The 22,007-nt window shown below is 39.5% G+C and overlaps 2 protein-coding genes across 9 annotated transcripts in view; one reads left to right on the top strand and one right to left on the bottom strand.

Moving 5' to 3' along the window:
• The window catches only part of ralgapa1 (Ral GTPase activating protein catalytic subunit alpha 1), a 40,201-nt gene extending 26,950 nt beyond the window's left edge, over positions 1–13,251 (top strand). For 5 of the 8 annotated variants that reach the window (XM_072458298.1, XM_072458305.1, XM_072458299.1 and 2 more), the window contains 3 exons: positions 105–232; positions 10,625–10,749; positions 12,885–13,251. In XM_072458298.1, coding sequence (XP_072314399.1) covers positions 105–232; positions 10,625–10,749; positions 12,885–13,030 — 399 coding nt within the window. In that variant the 3' untranslated portion in view covers positions 13,031–13,251. Of the gene's footprint in view, positions 1–104; positions 233–10,624; positions 10,750–11,309; positions 11,343–12,142; positions 12,255–12,884 lie in introns of all 8 variants that reach the window. The other 3 variants (XM_072458303.1, XM_072458301.1, XM_072458304.1) reach the window with 2 other exon arrangements.
• A 2,745-nt stretch (positions 13,252–15,996) lies between these two features.
• Positions 15,997–17,728, bottom strand: insm2 (insulinoma-associated 2). Its single transcript, XM_072458168.1, has one exon. It carries the CDS (start codon positions 17,630–17,632, stop codon positions 16,046–16,048), a length of 1,587 nt encoding a protein of 528 aa, XP_072314269.1. The 5' UTR covers positions 17,633–17,728; the 3' UTR covers positions 15,997–16,045.
• Positions 17,729–22,007: the final 4,279 nt, after the last annotated feature.

Below are 22,007 nucleotides of genomic sequence, written 5' to 3'. Positions count from 1 at the left end.
ATTCCCAAGAATTAGTTGCTCATGGGAAGGCTTGGTAGAACCATATCTATATATATTTATGAATTGGATAAGTTGATCATCTTTTTTTTTTTTTCCATTTCAAGGTGCCATTTTTTGGACCGCTGTTTGATGGTGCTATAGTGGACATGAAGATCTTACCCACAATGGTCAGAGCCACAGCCATCAATGCCAGTCGAGCCTTGAAATCCCTCATTCCGCTCTATCAAAATTTGTATCCTTTAAAAGCTCGTCTAAAACATTAATAATATCTTCTTGGTAAGTCTCTATTTCACTCCTTTATATACGCATAGTGTTTGCTTTTTGATAGTTGAAATGTATTCATTATGCATTTACAAATTTAATAAGAATTACATTGAAGTGTGTGATTTTGATAAGAATTCTGGTAATGACAATGACACTATACTGCTGCTGATGGATGCTGATGCATTTTTGTAAAGTCTGCCTGATCTATCATGTGACCATATTTCAGTTATACTTCAGGCGGTCAATACAGGGCTATGACTTTGTCTCGTACATTGTTTCCAAATAGTTTTGTCCCTAAATGAGCATATACATATCAAGGCAGGGTTCCCACGCGGCTTGGTAAACATTGAAAATACTTTTTCCATGGACATGGAAAATGCATTGAAAATTAGAACATAATAATGGAGAGAAAATAGTGGTCCCCATATTTTATATAAGCCAGACATGATCTAAATACAGGAAATTACACCTGTGTTTCAAGATGGGAGCAACTCTCAAAATCTCCCCTTAATTTTTCAAACTTTACCTACCAGGTATTACCTCCTATAGCATAATTTTTAGGGATTTCAGTTCCTCAATACTGACTGATAGCTTGGTCCTTTGGCATTAGAAATGTATCCACAGTCTTAAAAGTGGCAAAACAAGAACCTCTACAGAGACACATGGAGAGTCAGAACTAATAATATGTTTGGATTTTAACATGTTAACTATGTTTTTAGTTGTATTTGTTGACTTTACAATGCATAGTCCAAAATGATTGTGTTAACCCTGCCTGGACTGCTGGACTGCAAGACGTCGAGTATAATACAGTCCAAGACACTGAATGACTTATTCATGATTATTATCTCTTTTTACAGTCTTTAGATTTGCTCCTCCAGTCAGTCAATTATCATTTACATTGTTGAGTGCAGCTGTATCTTGAACTATTACCTGTAGGTTCCTGGTGTGTGGAGATTCTTGAACATTATTGTCTCCTTGTTCTTCAGTGTGTGGAGATTCTTGAACATTATTGTCTCCTTGTTCTTCAGGTCTCCCCCTCAGGCCACTCTGAGTCTGTGGACGTGTGTCTCAGTTGTGGTCCTATCCACGTGCTGGGCCGCACACATGCAGTGGTCAGTCACACACTAAAGTGTTTGTGTGTGGCTGCCTCTGTCCTGGTGTGTATTGATTGGTAGTAGCACCAGTTCGATGTTTCTGACAGGCTGAATTACAGTAATCAGTCATTATTGACTCGCCATCTCGGAGATACACACCTCTGTACTCCACTCTTCAGTCACTCCGGCACTCTTTCCTGTGTTCTACTACTGTCACTTTTTCCTCTCTTTCTCTTTCATCTGGGTCTCTGTGTCAGACATCCCTGTCTCATTGTGTTGTGTTTTTGTCATTTGTGGTGGTTGCACGTAGACTTTACATTATCATCATCATCATCTTTCTGTCCAATTTTGTCCCTGTTTAGACTCTTCTGTCTTTTTAACAGCCCAATCCTTGTGTGTGTGTGTGTGTATATATGTATATATGTATATATGTATATATGTATATATATATATATATATATATATATATATATGTGTATATATATAGCCCTTCCTCTTACATGTATTATTTTTGAAATATTTTCACCTTTTATCTATTTATGTAATTCTCAATAGAACTAGCTCACAAATATGAAGTAGGATTGTCTTCAAATTCCCATAAATAGATTCTGAATATAGATTTTGGCTCTGTGAGTTAAAGGTTATGTGTCCCTGTGCTAAGGCCACTCGACTACTTACAAAAGCAGCATGACTATGTGCATTGATGGTTGGACACAGAGGTTTGTGGGGGATAAGTTGGCAGGCCTAAGTGTGTCATTGGTTAACTGGCATTTTTGTCATCTCTGCTCCCTCATTTTTGTCTCCCTGGCCCTGAGGGCAGTCCATCTGCCTTTTCTCTTTCTCTGATCTTTCCATGACTACAACCATCCAAAATCTCTCAAGCACACATGGAGGCATACACACCACACAGAGAGGGTGCCAGGCTGCTGGGGCAGTTGTTTGTAAGCACAGCTTGCATATCAACTCTCTGCAGCAAGAAAAGCAGGCCAAGACTTGGAACACAGACTGATATACAGCATTACGTGTATTGCACCAATCCGCCTGGCCAAACGTAAAGAAAAAGCACTTTAAAGTACACAAAGGTTACAGGATTACTTGAAGTAGTCAATTCATTGTCACAGCAAACCATGCAATTCATTACCTTTTTATGCTTCACAAATTACACAATTTAAGACATATTTACAGTAATTTAAAGTAATTGTTACTTTTCAACAAGATTAATTTATTTGAATTGTTCTGGTATATGGGAATGTACCATTAATGTATTTAAGCAAAGTAAGTACATTTAAAGTTTAGCACAATGCCTGGAAAAGTGCAGCGCAGTCTTGTGTCCAGACGTCCTTCAGTCAGTCACAGAAATCTGTGACCAGTTTGGGCAAAGGTTCACCTGTGTGTCTGTGCCGCAGCTGCCTGGCCATCTGACGGACATATGACTGTATACAGAGTGAATATTTGTGCGAGAGGATATGCGCGAGTCTGTGTGTGTGGCCAGCCTCCATCTGCTCTCGGGTGATTGTGCTTCTGGGGAACAATGTTGGAAAGATGCTAAGCTCCTCTACACACACACACACGCACACACATGTACACACACAGATCCTTCCACTCTGCCAGCCACTACTGATGGGCATTAGTGTCCACTTCATGTCATCCATTGGTTTACATGTATGTATTTCATGATGCCTGTGTTGTACCTATATGTTTGACTCTTTGGATTAGAGTGTTTTGTCGTGTTTGGTTGCTCTGTTGTGTGCGCGGGACATCCCCTCTAGTCGTTGATTGGCAGAGATAGCTGTGCTGAGGCTGGGGTCAGCATATGGCCCGGTGTGATAGCAGTGCTGTGGTTGTGCGTGTGTGTGTTTTATGGGCTTGTGTGTGTCTCTTTCACACTCTGTTCCCACTGAAATGATGGCAGCTCTGGGCATGTAGTGCTATTATCCCCCCATATCCACACACGCACATAGACACACAGTGACGGAGCAGCCAAACGCCTACTGGCCTGCCTGGTCTTTCTGTGCCAGGCCCCACAATGGGCTCCATTGTCCCAGTCAGGCAACAATCTGCGGTGTGTGACAAGGAGTGTGTGTCCCTCACCACAGTAAAAGGTGAGGGTGCAACCTTACAAATTGAAGACATTTTGTTATCGGTGATGCTAAAATGGGGTCATGGTATTCTTTATCCTCCACACCACCTATTCTCTGTGGAAGGAGCACCTCTTCTGACTTTGCTGCAGTGCAAGTGTGAGCTCTGCCAACTGTAGTGAAATGAGATAAAGCTGGTTTTCAGAAGCAAATTCCCAACGGTGCCTTTGCGTATTATAAATAAGAAGAAATGTAATTGTTAGATCAACATGACATTTAGATATCTGTAGCTTAAAAACATAATTAGGTTGCGGTTAAGTGAATGTCATTGTGAGCGCAGGCAGAAGGAGGTGCTTAAGTTTAATTGTTTCCCGTCGGGTGAATGTAGGAAATGAAAAGGCCGGGGTGAGGAGGAGGGTCACTGTTAATCTGTTCTTGGTCTCCTTTGGGAATTGTGTCTGTGTTACTGTTTGCGCTGCTTGCTGGATGCCTGTGTCGTACGTACGCGCAAGTGACAGTCTGCAATAGAGGGAGCATAATTCTATTCTCAAATGTACATAGTTTATAGCAAACAAACAAAACTGCATACATAGGTAACTTTTGTATTGGTTTTAGTCCTATTGGTGCTACTGGAGTTTTCTTTTCCTATATTCCAAGTTGAATGTTCCATGTTGGTTGTAAAAAGCTATTTAGCATTTGAAATTTGTATATATTGTTCCAAGTTCTAGGTACAGCTTTTCCTCAGATAAATCAGAGGAGAAAATGATTACTCCTGATGCAGCTCATTTTAGTCTAATTTTTGGCCTGTAGGATCCTCGTAATGACTTGTGTATGTGTCAGTTTGTGTCTCCCCGTGCGGACACATGAGCTAGAGCCATCAGCAGCTTCAGCGCACCTTCCTCAGCTCGGACCCCCCGCCAACCAGTAAACAAGCTAATCTGCAGTGTGTCGCCGCTTATGCGTCCCAGAACATGGATGCACTTTGTCGGGTTGCCCATCTGAATGTAAGCATTTTCAAATGATGAGCTGTTTAAGATTCTGCCAGGGCGATCGCAGACAACCAAGTCCACAACATGTACCGGTAACTGAAGTTGAGGTGTGCAGTGTGAGCCCTATTGGTTCCCTGCACTTTTGATTTATATAAAGGATTAGGATTATTTGTTTGATTGATAATCATGATTATTCAGGTCATAAAATAAATGTAAGAACTAAAAAAAAATTGGTCTATACTCACAAATACACCAGTACTTTTTGCTGTTGTCACATTAACTTTATTTTGTCATTCACAAAGTTATAGTTCATAAAGCTGGTCACAAACTTGAGAAATTGTAATGTGACACAATTATGGAATTCATAAGATTTCACTCTTGTTTGGTTAAGGTCTCGGTAATCGTGAATTATCCTTAAATTGTGTTGTTTTATCTAAAAATAATACATAAACACAAAAAATGTTTATCGTGACGACTATATTTAAAAAAAAAATCAGTTTATAATATAAAAAAACAATGCATTCAATATATTTGTTCACTTTCTATATTGTCGTTTATTAAGTATTGGTTACTGATGATTTAAATTATTATTATGGTGTCTTGTTATAAATTGTGTTAAGCAAAATATAATTAATTCTGTATTACATTACAAGCTACTTGTACTCATGTGTATTAAACAAATTATATAGAGTTTTTGGACTTTGGAATACTGCTCAAAGGGACATTTTATTCGTATAAAATTATTCAAATGTCATTTTTAATATAGCCTACATAGCTATACCTTGCGCCTATGGTGTGAGCAAATATTATTTTACCGCCTTGAGATAAGAATGAAATAAATGTCTCATCTATTATTATTACGATGGTTGTGCCCTGCGTGTATTAGTGAAATGGAGATTGTGCTGGCTGCTTCAGGGCTCCATAGTTGCAACTGATGACAATGTGGTGTGATGTGTTTTCAGGAAATCAAGGTGAACTGGTGAAAAGGTGGTGATTAGAATTGCGAGACTTTTTTCTTTTTGTTTCAGGATTAGTTTAAAGAGCAGATAAATGGCGTTAAGAATGATTGTGTCGCCCCTAACAATAACAACTGCATCAGAGTGACCTATCTGTGTCCCCATCTCGGCCGTACGTGGACACACACGCTCCTTAATGAAATCACAAAACCTCCATATCATTGCTATCACAGAAAGATATAAACCCATTAGCTTGTTCCTTTGGGCATGAACGCGCACACACAGGTTTATCATTACACGCTGTAAAGCTTTTCCAATTGTATTATCCCTCTGATGTCCCCTTCTCTGTTGTCTTTTCCAATGCCCGGGGTGCAGAGGACAGATAGGCTGGACCTCAGTGCGTTTGGGAGATGCGGATTGAGATACTGCAAATATGAAAGCGGGGTATCTTTTACAACTAGCGTGGTTTTAATTCCATGTGACTTTGACAGCTCTAAACAGTATAAAATGTGAGGGGGGTGACTTTGTTTGACAATAATTATTACTTTGAAGATTTTAGTAACTTTTAAATAACTACCATGAAAAAGTTCCCATATACTTGCATATATATATTTTAGCTGGCTCTAGCCCCTTGATTTTTACTCTATAACCCAAAATAAACTTGAAAATCTATATAATCTATATATATATCTATAAAATATTGGTTATCAGCATAATGAACAGTGATGTGCAGTGTCCTTTCCTAATCACACAACGCCTCTACTTCAAACTAATGCATGGCATTATATTCAGGGCTGCTTCAAAGACAACTTCTGCTTGATGGGTCTCACTCGACCATTATTGATCTGCTCTCACAAGCTTTATAGTGGCCGTCAATACTCCCATTTGTATGCCGTTAGCACAGAGACACTTGTCACTGACATTAACTTCGGCAGGAGTTTTGTGATAAGAAATAAAATGTAACTTTATTTTACAGAGGAAGAAAACACATATTTGGGCACCTTTTCATACACTTTAATTGTAAAGTGCAGATGACAAAAACACTTCTGTCTTATACAGTGCTTTCTAATTTCTATTTTCATGGAAATATCTTTTATCCAAGTGTACAACTGCCCATTTTCAAAAGGGGAACAAATGAATAAATTCAAAACATAATTAATCTCTAGACACATTAAGAGACAGGCCAGATGTGCATTGTTTTTAACAGTATTGGTACTTTGCATTACATTAGGAAACAAAGAATCAGAGTCTGCATATGCAGATAAATATACTGAATATCATATAAGGGCATAGTCGTCAGGCGTTTGAATATTCAAAACCACACATCCCTGCCGACCCCTAATGCGCTAACAAGCTCCTTTGCTCCTCCTGCGTCTTCTCCCGCTCGCTCGGTCTCAAGTGATCGCAGGAGTCGAACATCAGCACAATGAAGAGCTCTGCGGGAGAGTGAGGGACAGAAAGCCTCTGAAATGGACCAGGGACGGCACCAACGTGCTCTGTACTCTTTTCAACCGCGGCAAGAAAATTAGTTTCTGACTTCACACAAAAGAACCTCTTTATATTTGCCCGCTGTCCCTCTGTCTACCTTTAGACACAAATGTGGCTCTATCTCCTCTCTCGGTCACTCTCCTTTTATAATCTTTTCCTTTTCTCTCTCAGAAAGCGAGACATTTTTCTGCTAATGACTTAATAAGAGGGCCCATCTGAAATTCAATTACAGGACATTTCATTGCTACCATTTGGATGGACCACAGGGAGAGGGAATGAGGCGAAGGTGGCAGTGAGACAGATACAAGCTGCTATTTTTTTACTTTACAGATTTTATTTATGTAGAATGGCTTATACAAGATGTTTACCAAAGATGTCTTGTATGGTTGCCAAATCTGATGTCTTGTAAAGATCAAGTTAGAAAATAAATAAATAACTAAAGAACTGAAAATAATATTAAATGAGGACAGAAAAGTCAAAAACCCAAATGCTAGAAGTGTAAATATTCAATTACTGAAGTTATTTTAGGGCTTAATCAGTCAAGCTTGGATTGGTTGCAAATCTTTCCTAATACCACACAGTGTCTTTCTGGTAAGCTGCAGCAGAAGGATATTATCAAAACTGGATTGTTAGACTAAATCGTCTGGTGTCTTTGGCAAGTCTGTGTCAACAGGAAGCCTCAAAATAACTACAGAGGGAACACTTAGTAAAAGAATGGCTGTGAAACTGGTCTATTAATGTCATATATTAAAAAATAATAATAATACATGTAACTAGACTAGGCATGATATGGATTTTGATAGCACAGTGATGACAAAACCTGTTAAAACATGTTTTAAAAGAGAATGCGATTTTCAACACAAAATAATCATACATTTTGTGGTTTAATCATTTTTATAAATATTCTGAAACTGTTCAGGAAAGGTCCAATTCTGTCCTGTTTGTGATTATTTAATTTTTTGGGTCTTTTTCGTACTATTGATGCTTGGCAGATACAAGTTTAAATATCTATTAGAATTGAGATATTTATTTTTTATTTTTGTCAACTCTAAACCAAATAGCAAATGTTACAGATGTGGTTGTCCTATTCCTCTAATTGTGCCAAAGTTCTAAAAGTTGTCAGCGTTTCTTGTGTCTTGTGTTGCCGCTCAGTGTGAGTTTGTGTTTGCGCCGCGGTGTCACACGGCCACATGCAGAAAGCCCACGCTGGGAAGAAGAAAGAGCAGACAGACAAAGGAAATAGAGTGTGGAAAAGGAACAAAAACTCCTGTCATTTATCCCAGCTGTGCAACAATATCTATGTATTTACTTTTGGCTCAATATTAGTCTCTTCTGCTGCTGGAGTCCTTCTGACCACCTCCTTTTGTTCTCAGATGAACTGTGGACATGAGGTATAGTCTTTAGAAGTGATTCATACTAAAAAAGAAGTGGGGAAATATAGATACAGGTGGGTTATTTTACTGTCCATTCACGTTTTGAATGCTACTTGAAATTCAACCTTTGCAGGCATGTTTTAACACTTTAATTGTGAGACCTAAAAAAGAGGAATGGTCATATTTGAGACAATTTTAATAGAAAGAAATTGTAGACTCTGGTTTGGTGTCAGTAAATTTGTCTCGCACGAGCATTTCCATGAGAATGATTAATACTGTGTACCTTTTTATATGTTTCTAAACTAGAACCTTTTCATTTTTTTTATTCATTACTGGTCTTTGAAGTAATTACATTTGACTCTTTTTTTTTTTTCCCTCTTTCCACCTCAGCTGCTTCACGCTAAAACAACAGCACAGCGTTGTTCGGAAATGGCTAATTGTTTCCCCTAATTGCCTCGCAGCCTGGCACACACGGAGGAGTCAGAAGCGAAAGTGCGATGCAGGGGAGCTGGGAGCAGGAAAAGGCGAGCAGAGTCGTCACATGGTGCCGCGGCGTGACGGCTGCTGAGACTGCTGCTCTTCCCCTGCCTCATCCTCCGGCCGACATACTGGGAATCTCACTCTGTTTTACAAGTCGGCCCCTGCCTTCCGCCCTCCGCATCGCACTTGCTTTGCACCTCCAATGTGCTTCATTTCCTTCATATGCCACTGTGATTTACAGTGTGCTAAATAAGGCGAACGCTGCTATTTTTACTTTGAGTTGAAATAGAATTAAGATCCGGGCAAATGCTCGATAATAGTTTTGTCATTATCATAAAATTTGCATGGAAATTACATTAACATGACATAACCAGCTAAACGTTTTTATTGTGATGAGACTAATATTGAGCCAAACTATGAGTATTTAGATTTGATGTCAGAGTCATAGAAAATGTGTTATATAATATAATAATTTCTCACCAGCAAACAACCTTTTCTTCCCCTGTGTATTTCTAGAAATACCATGTGAAATGACAAAGAAGTGATCTTCTCTAACATGACATAACCAGCTAAACTTTTTTATTGTGTTTAAGATTTATAGATTCAAACAACTTTGAACTAGTTGTTCTTTATCAACACACTGGACCTATACTCATTATATTTAGAATTATGTATAGATATTTTGGTTTGTCACTCAAGCAGATGTTTTTTACTCCGAAAGGACTTTTTTTTCATGAATCTATGAAACCACTATTTTCAAACACCAATATTTGTAACCGGCTTTCACCACCAGCCCTGTTTTTCTCTGACTTCTTGGTCTTTCAGTCTGTCCCTTCCCTTTAAAGGAGCCATACTGTTGTTATTATCATTGCCTCTAACTGGATCAGTTACCATTAGACCTGAACCTCTCTCCTTCTGAGACCCATAGACGGCCACTGTAATCCAATAGAAAACCCATGGGTGCTGTTGCAGATGGCTGGCTCATTCACAACGCAGGGCCCCGCATTGAGGCACAAACACGCAGATTTCATTCTGAAGATTCATTGGCCTAATCCCATTTAAACAGGGAGACATGCACTTACATAGACAGTCGGCCATAAAGCTCATTCACTACCATTTCTGGGGCCCAGCCTTATCAAATACAGATGCAGGCAGCCATTGAAAACCTCTGTTATTGTAGCAAATGGCTTTACTATTGGGAGCTAATGGGCCAGAGTTATGTGTGTGCGCTCTACAGCTGTCATTATGGCTGGATATATAGATAAGGAGAGTATGGACCAGGGCCTGAATAGTCTGTCTAACAGAAAGTCATGAGGGTTATAAAATCAAATAATGATGCTCCAGTGAAAGCTAAGAAAACTAGTCTGTCTTATGTTTCTGATACGTTTGTTAGGGTTATGTTTATGTTATGGACAATGGATTATATTATTAGTTATTTGCCCTTTTAAAAACTCTGTAATTAAAATTTTCAAAATTCCATAAGGGAGGGGACCGGAGGCAAAAAGTAGTCTTAAGAGAAGATCACTTCTTTGTCATTTCACTTGGTATTTCTAGAAATATACAGGGGAAGAAAAGGTTGTTTGCTGGTGAGAAATTATTATAACACATTTTCTATGACTGACTGACATCAAATTTAAATACTTTGCTAACAAAAAATAAGCAATATTTTTGTAACTGAAAAGCAAACTGACATTTCCATCCTAAATTTCAAAGGATGAGTGGAAAAAAGAAAAACCTTAGTAGCCTCAAAAATGTATTTGAGCTATATACTGTTCAAGATGGAGACATTTCCTTCTAAAAACAATTATGTGAATTTTAAACTGCAATGTCTGGCCAACTCTTTCCTTCTCATTATCTGTCTTGCCTTTTCATGTTACATTTTGACTTAACCTTTGACATCAGCTATGAGGAGCGCACCCGATACCTTGAAACAATTGTGCAGCATCACCAGGAACCCACGACCTTCGAGGATTACGCTGCTCGAGTCTACAGCCCAGCTCCATGCACACACTTGCCTTCTGATACAGGTACAGCCAAAATGTCTTATTTAAATAATCTAGTGTATTAAAGACAGGCAAATCCAATCAAACTTGCTAATAATTTCATGGTTAATTAGTGAAACATTGTATATTACAGTATGTCAATGTGTCATAATTAGCAAAACAAACACCACACGTTTTCTGCATAATGAGTTTAAACAGTGTTGCCGTGACGACTGCTGAGGTGTGACTGTGTGTGTGTGTGTGTGTGTGTGTGTGAGTGAAACGATCATCTTGCCTTGAGGCTGAATAAGACAACATGCAAAATACAGATCGCTGTTTTTGTGTTGTTCAGCTCCAAATGCATTTCAGAGCCCAGAATCAAAATTATGACCCATAAATTGGATTATAATTACCATTATTGTTTGCTTCTGTGCTCTCAAATCATGTAAAAAAACTGAAGCCCTGCTCTTTTTGTCTCCCTCCCTCTTTCAAGTCGACTCACTGGTCCCTTAACTGCACAATGAACAGCCATTTTTTTATTTAACCTTAAACTCCCCATTTTATTTTATTTCTGTTTATTTCCCCCATTTCCCCCCATCCCTTAGATCGTAATGTCTCACTTGCCTATTGCTAAGAAGGTAAGCCTGGTCACATGATTGACACTCCCTGTTCTGATTGGTTCTTGCCACTGACATTTTCTGCCTAACCATTTCTTGTATCTAATATCTTGTAATGTCTGTATGTTTACTGACCCAATGTTTCCTCCTCTGTGGATTTTACTGTCTACGGTCTCAGAGCACATTTCTGATGATGTAAAGGAAATGGTCACGCCGCTTGTCAGTGCAATTCGGTTGGCCATAACTAATGGTGTTTTTACAGAATGCACACATAAACGCATCTAAAGCCTGATGAAGCCTAATCTAGATTGCACTCATGTGAGCTGGCGTGAGATTTCCTTCATGTAACACCGTTTACTTGATGTCACCGACTTGTTTCATTAACCTGCATTGTGAGGCACTGATGTGGTGAAACTAACCTTTTGTATAACCTTTTGTATGCTCCTGTCCTCCTCGACATCTTATGAATATGAGGTGACCTAAAGCCACATGTAGCTCTTTATTCGTTTCAATTAAAATGGTTATTAACATCAGGCATTTATTTTCAGAAAATCAATACATTTTGTGTAGATTGACATTTTGTTTTGTATAAAAGCAGTATATCTCTCAGTAAGCCTAAACTACTACTGAAAGGGTTTGCATGAATCTTAACCTCATTAAAAGCCATTATTTTTAGTGCAGCATGTACATAGTCTTTTTATGATTAACTCTTATTTATGTAGCATTATTTCTCCATATTACTTCCTTCCTTTTTCATTATAATTCATGTTTTTTTTTTTTTTTCCATTTCTTCCCATGCTTCATTACACCCACTTGTGCAGAGGAGCATTGTGCTATGTACCTCATGGTCCCTAAACCATTAGACAGTTTGAACCTGCTCAGGTTGAAGGGCAAGGGCCTCAAGCAGAAGGTCCTTCATGCTAGCTGTGAATGGTAATGCTTAGATCCCAGATGTGTAGCTTAGACTAGTAGAGTAAATAGAGCTCATTCAGTCTGCTCATATGGGCTAAATATAGACCATGGATATAAATAAAATAATATAATCAATTATTACACTTGAACTGCATAGACGACATCTGTTGCGTCTCAAGCTGTCGTGTCTTGGATTGAAGGCGTCGGACGATTGATGTTAGACGTATTTGAGTTGCTTTTAATGACAACACGAACAGTCTCCCGGAAGTCTCACTTAAAGGTGTCGATATTGGGATTTCTTGGGCTTAACGGAACTGGAACTTTCTCACGGTTTTATATAGTCTAGTGCTAAAACTTGTTTAGATTCAATTTAAAGTTTTCTATTTAGTTCTTACTCATATTAAATACTTACTTACTAGATCTAGTAACCCGTATTTCACCCTAGACTTGGACCAGGATCAATTAAAACTCAGTTATAAGTAGGACTAATTTTCACTCTGTTAAATATAATATACATTTAGATCCTCTGTCCGTCCTTTCCTTCCTTCGTGTCGTGGGTGATCAGTCTTTGTAGGTTATAAATATATACAATGTATTGTTAATAACTGTCTATATCTCCCTCTTGTGTGTTCGCTCTAACCCTCCCATCAGGCTCCTGCCTCGAGATTCTTCGGGGAGAAAGTCCGGCACTTGGGGAGGCAGGGAGCGACTCGGCATCCCCCATGTCTCCCAGGACTAGCAAAAGTCGCATGTCCATGAAACTACGCCGCTCATCTGGGTCTGCCAACAAGACCTAAGCTTCTAGACTTTCACTTCAGCACAAACCATAGCCATCATAAATGCAACATAATTAAGAAAAGAAGAACTGGTGTTATATTTCCTGTCAAACCTCACAATGTACTAAAAGACATCTATTGAAATGTGGTCAATGCTGTTATTTTTGCTGCTTATTGTCAGCAGTGCTTTTGAAAAAGAAAATGGCTGGAGTATCACTTCATGTCCCTATCGTTGAGAGAGAGAGAGAGAGAAAAACAGGTGCTGAGAAGATGCTGTATATTTGTATCATAGATGGACAGGGATGTACAAACAAAAGCTGAGTTTTGATAGAAAAGAAATTAGATTGTTCCGAAAAGCACCATAGATATAGTAACAAAGTCTATTTTTATGGTCGGTTCTGTAAAAGGGGTTCTGGGTTGTATTGGCGCTCAAATGTACATGATTATATTGCCTCTGGCTGAAATGTGTAAATTGAAGTTACGGTTTCTGAATTGCCAAAAATATGACTCACCAAGCTGAAGTGTTGTTTTAAAAGGCTGCTGTAAACGGATCAAAAAAGCAAGAACTTGTTACACATTTATTTACCGTAGCTGATTATTGAAAGAAGCACTGATATCACTGCATTGTCTTTCTTTTGTTCCTTCCCTGTTTTACTCGTTACTTGACCTATTGTTCACCGAGAAAGTTACTGTTTTTGTTTTATTCGATGCAAGAGAACAGCAGCTGTGTTTTCTTTGTTCTTAGTCATAATTACAATACATGTATATCTATGTATGTTTGACTGTAAATCTATATACTGTAAACTAGAAATGGATATAAGTAGGTGTACAGTGAGAGAAGGCTACTTGTGTATATACTGTTTTATGAGCATTGCTGCCAAAACCAAACCGTGGTCTTGGCTTCAGACCACTTCTGCTACACATGGACAGACACTACGCGTTTAAACTCCAATAGCTTAGTAATAACTGTATTTTATTAATGTTGTGTTGATGTTAATAACACAGCCTGATACAATATAGTGCACATCATTTAACTGTTAATCAGCTAAACCAATAGTGTTTTTTTGTGTTCAAATGTTTTCCCTTATCTACCCTAATACCACTCAGATCAGAAATATTACAGTATTATTTCACTTGTTCCTAGTTCTGTCTAGTGGTCATGTGTAAAATATTTCTCCCTCAACACTCTAAAAAACAATGTTGCACACTCCATCACTTTATGTGTTTAATGCAAAGGCTGTGGTATTAAGGAGTGTTTCATTCACACGTTTTAATGACCGCTCATCAGAACTGCTGCTTTTGTTTGCAACCCACCGGTGTTCTCTGTTACGTATGTACTTTTAACCATATCTAGAAGAAAGGGACTTTAAATGTTGTATTTCATATCACCCTGATCATATTGGAACCTTTTTGTTTATCACATTTTTGTTGTTGCATGTCCCTATGAATTTTCACTGAAAGAATATCAGAGTCATTGTGGAGTTTGCCCTTGTCGGCCCTATATTTGGTCAAACATGTGCTTTAGCTGCTCCAGATTGGGAAATAAATGCCGTAAATTGACAAACACCCAGTCAAATCTACATCACAGCAATTTGATTCGCATCCTGTTTTGAGGTTTATTGCTGTAGCTGTGCTGTTTATTGATGTCGCAAATCGGGTTTCTTTTGCAGCGTCAACATCAGGATATTGTGCATCTTATAGCCACATACATGCAATTAAAATGATATAGAGGCTCAAAATATAGAGTGCAGAATATCCAACATAAGCATTCAATATTTTAAGTTGATGTAATGATTTGATTGCTTAATTTGTGTCCACCTATATTGATGCTGTAAATGCAAATATACCTTTATAAGCTACATGTATTCTCTGTAGGTTTGTGCGCAACTTATTAAAAAGAAAATACAGATTTTTGTGACGAAGTGGCTGTAACTACTGATTTGACCGTCCACTGCATGAGCCTTCAGCGTTAAGTGCATGTGTTTGACCCTGTGACAGCTGTACCAGAGACAAGAGCATGACCACACTCACTATAGTGTTACTGACAAACCAGTAGTGTGTAAAATACACAGAAATTATGTGTGATTTTGACAGTTGACAATAAAGCTTCAATAAATAACAATAAAAAGTGTCCAGACCTTTTCAAAATAGTTTGTTTATTGATACTCTACATTTACCAAAACCACTATTCTTTTAACACATTTAAGATAAAGCAAATACAGTATGTCAATGCTTCAGAATGTTTTAATGATGCATTATGAAATAATTACAATATACATATTTCTTTTTTGATGGAATTATGTTACAAGCAAAGGCATATTGTTTATTTGATGTATTTTTTTATAAAATGTAAATATAAACTGCAATCAATTATTATTTCTGAAGGACACTCTTAAATGTAAATTTACCCCAAAAGTATTGTATTTGTATTTGACCAGAAAGTTACGTAATGTCATTACACTGGTTGAGCATTAAGAGATTTTGTTGTCACAACGGACTTACACGGTAATTACATGAAATTAAATGTTTTCACTATTTAGTCCTTGCTTTTCTAATCCTCTCTTTACCTAAAGTTTATATACGTATATATGTGTATATATATATATATATATATATATATATATATATGGTATCTTGTATAATGGAGTGTTTGAACAAAAAACGCTCATATAGTTTGGAAAAAGTAAAATATGCTGCAGTTATTGCACTCTAGAGTTGAATGAGTACTTAAATATTAAGCTGTAACCCAATTTGACTGTGGGATCAGTCTCATGGACGGAGCAGTGCGAGTCAGGCGCAAACTGTCAGCTTCACTTCAGCACCGTGGACAGCTCCGGACAAAGTGGGCTGATTGAGCTCATATTATATACGATTATAAATACTGTCAAAACAAAAAAACTGAATAAATATACTGTTGGGAAAGGCACCAAGAATGTGATCCTAACCTGCATTGTATTATTATTATTATTATTAGTTTTATTATAATCAAATGAAATAGACCAGTGAATGTGGCGTGTTTGCTGCTCCCGTAGAGGTTCACGGGCGCACGCTCATCTGCAGCAGCATCACATGCCGGTCCTCCGCGCTGTGAGTCTTGTTGATGTGTCTTAGTCCAGGGGAGCCGAAGAACGTGGACGGACACTGTTTACTGGAGAACAAGTGCTGTGCGTCCTGCTCGCTGTCCCCGCTGCTCTCCGTGTCTCTGTGCGCGTGAAACATGTCTCCGCCCGCTAAAGTCCCCGCTAAAAGTTCGTCCCGCATACTGTGCCAAAGACGGTGCTTGTCCCGTATGTCGGCGGAAGGGAAACGCGCGCCGCAGATGTGACACAGAAACACCTGGCTTTCTCGCGCTTGGCTGTAAGTGGTCAGAGATGGCTCGTGCGCTGCCAGGTGTTTCTTGAGGTACGCTTGACGCCGAAACTTCTTCCCGCAGCAGCGACACTCGTACAGTTCCTCTTCTTGTAAACTTTGGACAAACGGTAACGGCAGGCTTGTGGGAGGACTGTCCGCCGCTCTCACGTGTTGCGGCTCCGCGTGGGTCCGGTAGTGAGGGGGTATAGTGGGCGGGGGGCCCATGCTCTCCACGTGGGATCCCTCAGGTGCGCCGTGCTCGGTGCGTCTGTCAATGCGCAGCAGCGCGTTCTCTTTGCCGTCCATCTCCATCTGGAGGATTCCACGGGACTGGCTCTTTGTCCGGACCTCTGGAGCCGGGCTGTTGTTCACGGGGCGCGGTTTGTGCCACCGCCTGTGGGACGCCAAGTTCGCAGGGCAGCTGAAAACTTTGTCACACTCAGGACAACGGTACTCCACGCGCACAATGCGGGAACACTTGTGCTGCGCGAGAGAGAAGGGGTCCCGGTACTCCTCTTTGCAAAGCTGGCAGATAAACTCGCCCAGCGGCTGCTTCAGGGACCTCTCCCGCTGTGCTCGAGACTCTGGCAACTCTTTTTTGATGCGCAACCCCAAAACAGGCGAAGTGGTTACCTCATCTTCAAAGTGCAGCTTTCGGTTAATTTTGGGTTTTTTCGTGACGCCAACTTTACTCGGTCTCCGGTCAGTTTCGAAGGGGCGCTTCCTTCCATCGCGTTGCCCTTCGTTGAGCATCGAGAGTGATGGGAAGAGATGCGCGTGCATGTTGGACTCGTGGCCGTAGGGGCTCGCGTGGGGGCGCCTGAAAGGCACTGAGGCGGGAGTGGAGCTGAGGAGAAACGGCAGCTCTGGTGTCACGCATCTGCCTTGGAAAAGTGTAGAGTTGCCCTCATCTTCCTCTTGCTGTTCAAGAACCCGCGTGCCCACCGGAGTTACCGGGACGCAAGACCCCTCACGTGAGGGCAGAGGTGGGAAGAAGCGCGCAGAGTCTTGGTCTGGAGTTACAGCATCTGTCCCCCGCTCTTCTGCATCTGGGAGCTGCGCACGCTTCTCCACTTCAGCCTCCTGTGCGGGCTCTACGTGCGGGCTCCACGCGCGCGCACCGTCCTCGTGGAGCACCGGGGGCCGTTCCTCTGCATGCTCACCCACTGCAGCGTTCTCTTGACAGTCTGGAGTTGAAGCTGTGGTGAGTTTTCTGGTCCGGTACGAACCCGGACTCCGCCGGTTACGCTTCACCAAAAATCCTCGAGGCATGACGCGCAGGAACTGAACAAGCAACTGTTGTCAAGAAACGACTTTGAAGTAGAGCTTTGAAGAGCACACGCACGAGAGACAGCAGAGCGTAGAGGGAGGGGGTTTAAGAGCGTGAGGGGAGGACACATCACTGTCCACTGCTTCTGGATGCAACTGTCTCCAGCACCTGCGCGCGCAGCATCAGCACCAGACTGTAAAGAGTTGGCGCATCATTGAAACTCCCGCTCGATGAGGATGCTTTGTAGAAGTTGAACAGACTCAACTTCTTCGTGATTGTAATGGAGAATTGAATATTTGGATTCACAGCTTGTTTAGTTCATAGCTCAGGATCTCCGTTGCATCTGCAGGACCGCAGTCCAGCACTAAAGGGGCTTGCTCATCCTTATACTTTTCTGTCCCGATAGTAATGTTTGATTATCTGAGCTTTATAATTTATACTTCATACTCTGGGGAGCCTTTACTTTGGATTGTGCTCTTGTCTTGTTGCGTTTGCAGGGCAGTGATTGAGAGTGAGATGTTGATCAGTGTCTTTTCAGCGCGGCCCGCCCCCTTGAGAGCTGCTCTGGCTGATAAGGGGTCGGAGGGGCATCTATCCATTCAGTCTTGGGGGTGAGGCGGCTTGTGTTAGCGGGCCAGACGCTCTATAGCCCGGCCAGTGGGCCAGAGCCAGACGGCCAGGCGCTCTGGAAATCAATCAAGGTGGATGAGCGTGAGAACAGACTCTGGATCAGGCGATTGGCTTGATGAGGATCGTGTGGAGAATCCTCTTGAGATTGCAGCAACACCCCCCACAATGGCTACAAAACTATTAAACCATGGTGTGATTGCAATTAATTTGTATTGCATTTATGAGGATCAATGTTTTCAGTAGAATACTAAAATAAACAAGTTGAACGTGAGATTATTTTCGGTGCTTAAAATACGCTATAGCCTGTATTTAGTGACTGAAAACGTGACTTCCTACGCTTTTCGGTAAGAGATGCATGATATTGGCATGCTGCTTGGTGCAGTTGTATAGACATATAGGCACGGGGCATTGGGGTATTAATAATAATAATAATAATAATAATGTGCAATAATGCACCAGACTACGGAAAATGACTATAGGTCCAAAGGTGGGCATGTACTCAGTTTGTTACATTTACTGATTTACTTGAGTAACATTTTAAAGAAATTGTACTTTTCAGAGTAATTTTCGGATACAATATTTTTACTGCTTTAGGAATATTTTAGATTTTACGTCCAGATAGTTAGGCTACTCCTACTATATTACTTAGTTATAGTTTCCCCAAAAACGTATTTTTACTCCATTTCTATAATTGTGTGCCTTTTGTCACAGGCCATCAGGTGGAGCTAAGACTTAACAAAGAGACAGGGGCATTGTTGAAAGTTTTCTGTTTGAGGAATTACCAGTAATCCATTCATGGGTCTTGGTGAGGAACGTTCCATTACTCTGTCGCCACCTATTGGTCAAAAAAACAAAAACAACCCAGAGAAAATTTCTCAATGAAAGCTCAAAGGTTTTTTGTTTTTCTTCTTCTAATTTTATTTCTCCTTTATTTAAGCAACATCAAACACGCATCCTAGTCTGGAGAGTGTTCTTTCTTTTTTTCTCAGTTAGGCCTACAATTTCATATAATGGCATAAAAGTCTAGAAAGATAAATTATTATCCTATAATTTAAATCTATTTGGCAAAAGAAATGTGTGGAATGTGGCTCCTCTGAAGTACATGTATTAGCTTCATATAAAAAAGTCTTACTGCAGGACTATTAAATCCATTTAATGTTTGCCCTCTAGATTATACACAGGAAGCTCACTACCTATACAATAAAAGGAAATAAATGCACCACCTCAACAAAATGTTTACAAAAAACCTAAAACAACTTTGATTGTTAAACCTTCTTGGCCTGTGTCCGTCATGTTGCTACTGGGTCGTTAAAAGTATCTAATTAATACTAAAGTAATACTAATTAATACTAAAACTAGTGTCGAAATCCAGTGTAAAATTGTAGTATTGGGACGGCAAAATTTGAATTTTTAAAAATCCCCCCCAAATTAAAAAAAAAAACTGATTCACTTGTGAATTTAGCATAGCATTGTAATACATATTATATATAAATTATGCAGTTGATGGAGACCAGGGTATGATGATGTAAATAAGAGTGTTTACTTTACCATTATTAGTAGTATTATTTGTCTAATGCCAGCTATTTTTATTATTATTTCATTTTATCTTTATTTTTATTTTCTTCCCTCCATTCCATATTAAGATATGAGAGGTCCTGTTTACAGGAGTTTTGTTAATAAGAGTTTTTGTTTTTGTTTTTGTTTATAAGAGTTCTTCTATTAAGAGTTTTTTAAACTTCCTATGAGTTATCTGTCCTTTCCCCCTGTATCTACTGCGTTGTAACACCAAAATTTCCCCATGTGTGGACAATAAAGGATTATCTTATTTTATCTTATTTTATAATCCACCTGTACATTTTGGAGACTAGTGTGGACAAAAACCTAACGCCATGGTTTTGGTTTAGTGTGGCCTTTTGTGGCCATGTGTCATGAGTTACAGTGTGTGATCAGCGCATATGATGTGACTCAGCTACTGATACCTGGATATTGCAGTATTAGTCATCAATTGTTGAACAGGTTTATTTATGAAAAGTCCAGGGAATTCTACAATCTGACAATGTTCTTCAGAAGCTACATACCACTGTACATGCCGTACAGATTAGACATCTGTAACAATAGAAACATTCTCATTAAATTACTTCAAAAGAGACACACCTGTATTTAAATGCCTCAGAGATGAATGTTCATTTCAAGCTCCAAAGGAATTCTAACATACTTATTGTTTCAAATCGTATACCAAATATTTACAGTATGTGTTAAGAGGCTTCTGAGGAAAGAGTAGCTTGCATGCATGTGTGAACGTCTAGGCCTTTACTTGGAATTCACATAACCAATTCCAAACTTGGAGTAAGTTTTTTGTTTCTATTATGCAGGCATTTTAACTTAATTCAAGACCAAGCCTTTTGCTTCATGCTTGGATACAACACAATGTTTGAGAGAGTAGCAGCTTATGTCTTTGAGAGTTGATACTAACATATGTGCTGAGAGCGCGCCTGTCCAACTGGTCTCACCGTCTGAACAATGGGAGGTAAAACTAGGCTGGAGTTTCCCCCAGGCCCCCAACCTGCTGCTGTTGTTTGTTTTTAAAGCAGGATAGGTCACAGCCCAATGATGCTTCACAGCTTTGCACAAGACTTGGAGTACACCCAGATTAGGCTTTACAAATAGATTTAATTAAAGGTTGTAACCTTATATCTAAAACAGAATCACAATTAATAGCTGCATCATTTGAAGCAGATTGCGTGTCTCGTGTCTAAAATTAGTTGGCACCATTTTGAGGTATTGATGCCAACAGTTTATTCTGCTCGAGAGGGATTGAATCATAGACTGCATAGAGAATATCACATCATATCCACAGGGGCTTGACTGTCAAAACATACCTTGTTTTTGAAATTTAAGGATAAGCGTGTGTATCTTTAAGAACCTCTCATTGGCCTGTGTGGGTCTTAGGGAAACTCCACTACGGTGCAGCTGGTTCCTCCCCCTTGCACAGACTGTGAGATAAACAAAGTGAAATCACATTGGAGTCACAAATGAACTTTTAGCGGAAACTCCTGTGCATCTTGCAGATTTATTGTGGGCTGCGACACTCACCTCTGCTCAAGTGATTCACGCAGACGCATTATTAAAGTACACTCTGAGGACTTTCCAAAGGCGTCCAGCACACGCTCATGACAAGAACAGAAACTCCTGCAGCACAAATCACAAAGAGTGTACATAGAGTGTATATAAAGTGTACATAGAGTGTATGTAGAGTGTATATAGTGTGTATAGAGAGTATATAGAGTGTACATAGACTGTATATATATAGTGTGTATAGAGAGTATATAGAGTGTATATATAGTGTGTATATAGTGTACATAGAGTGTACATAGAGTGTATATAGTGTGTATATAGTGTGTATAGAGAGTATATAGAGTGTATATAGAGTGTATATAGAGTGTACATAGAGTGTATATATATATAGTGTGTGTATAGAGTGTATATAGAGTGTATATAGAGTGTACATAGAGTACATAGAGTGTATATAGAGTGTATATAGAGTGTACATAGAGTGTACATAGAGTGTACATAGAGTGTATATATATAGTGTGTATAGAGAGTATATAGAGTGTATATATATAGTGTGTATAGAGAGTATATAGAGTGTATATAGAGTGTATATAGAGTGTACATAGAGTGTATATATATATATATATAGTGTGTATAGAGTGTATATAGAGTGTACATAGAGTGTACATAGAGTGT

The sequence above is a fragment of the Eucyclogobius newberryi genome, unplaced genomic scaffold, assembly GCF_026437365.1.
Source record: "Eucyclogobius newberryi isolate DKJ021-1_F unplaced genomic scaffold, fEucNew1.0.hap1 SCAF_21, whole genome shotgun sequence".
NCBI lineage: Eukaryota > Metazoa > Chordata > Actinopteri > Gobiiformes > Gobiidae > Eucyclogobius > Eucyclogobius newberryi.
This window is presented reverse-complemented; position numbering and strand designations above follow the sequence as displayed.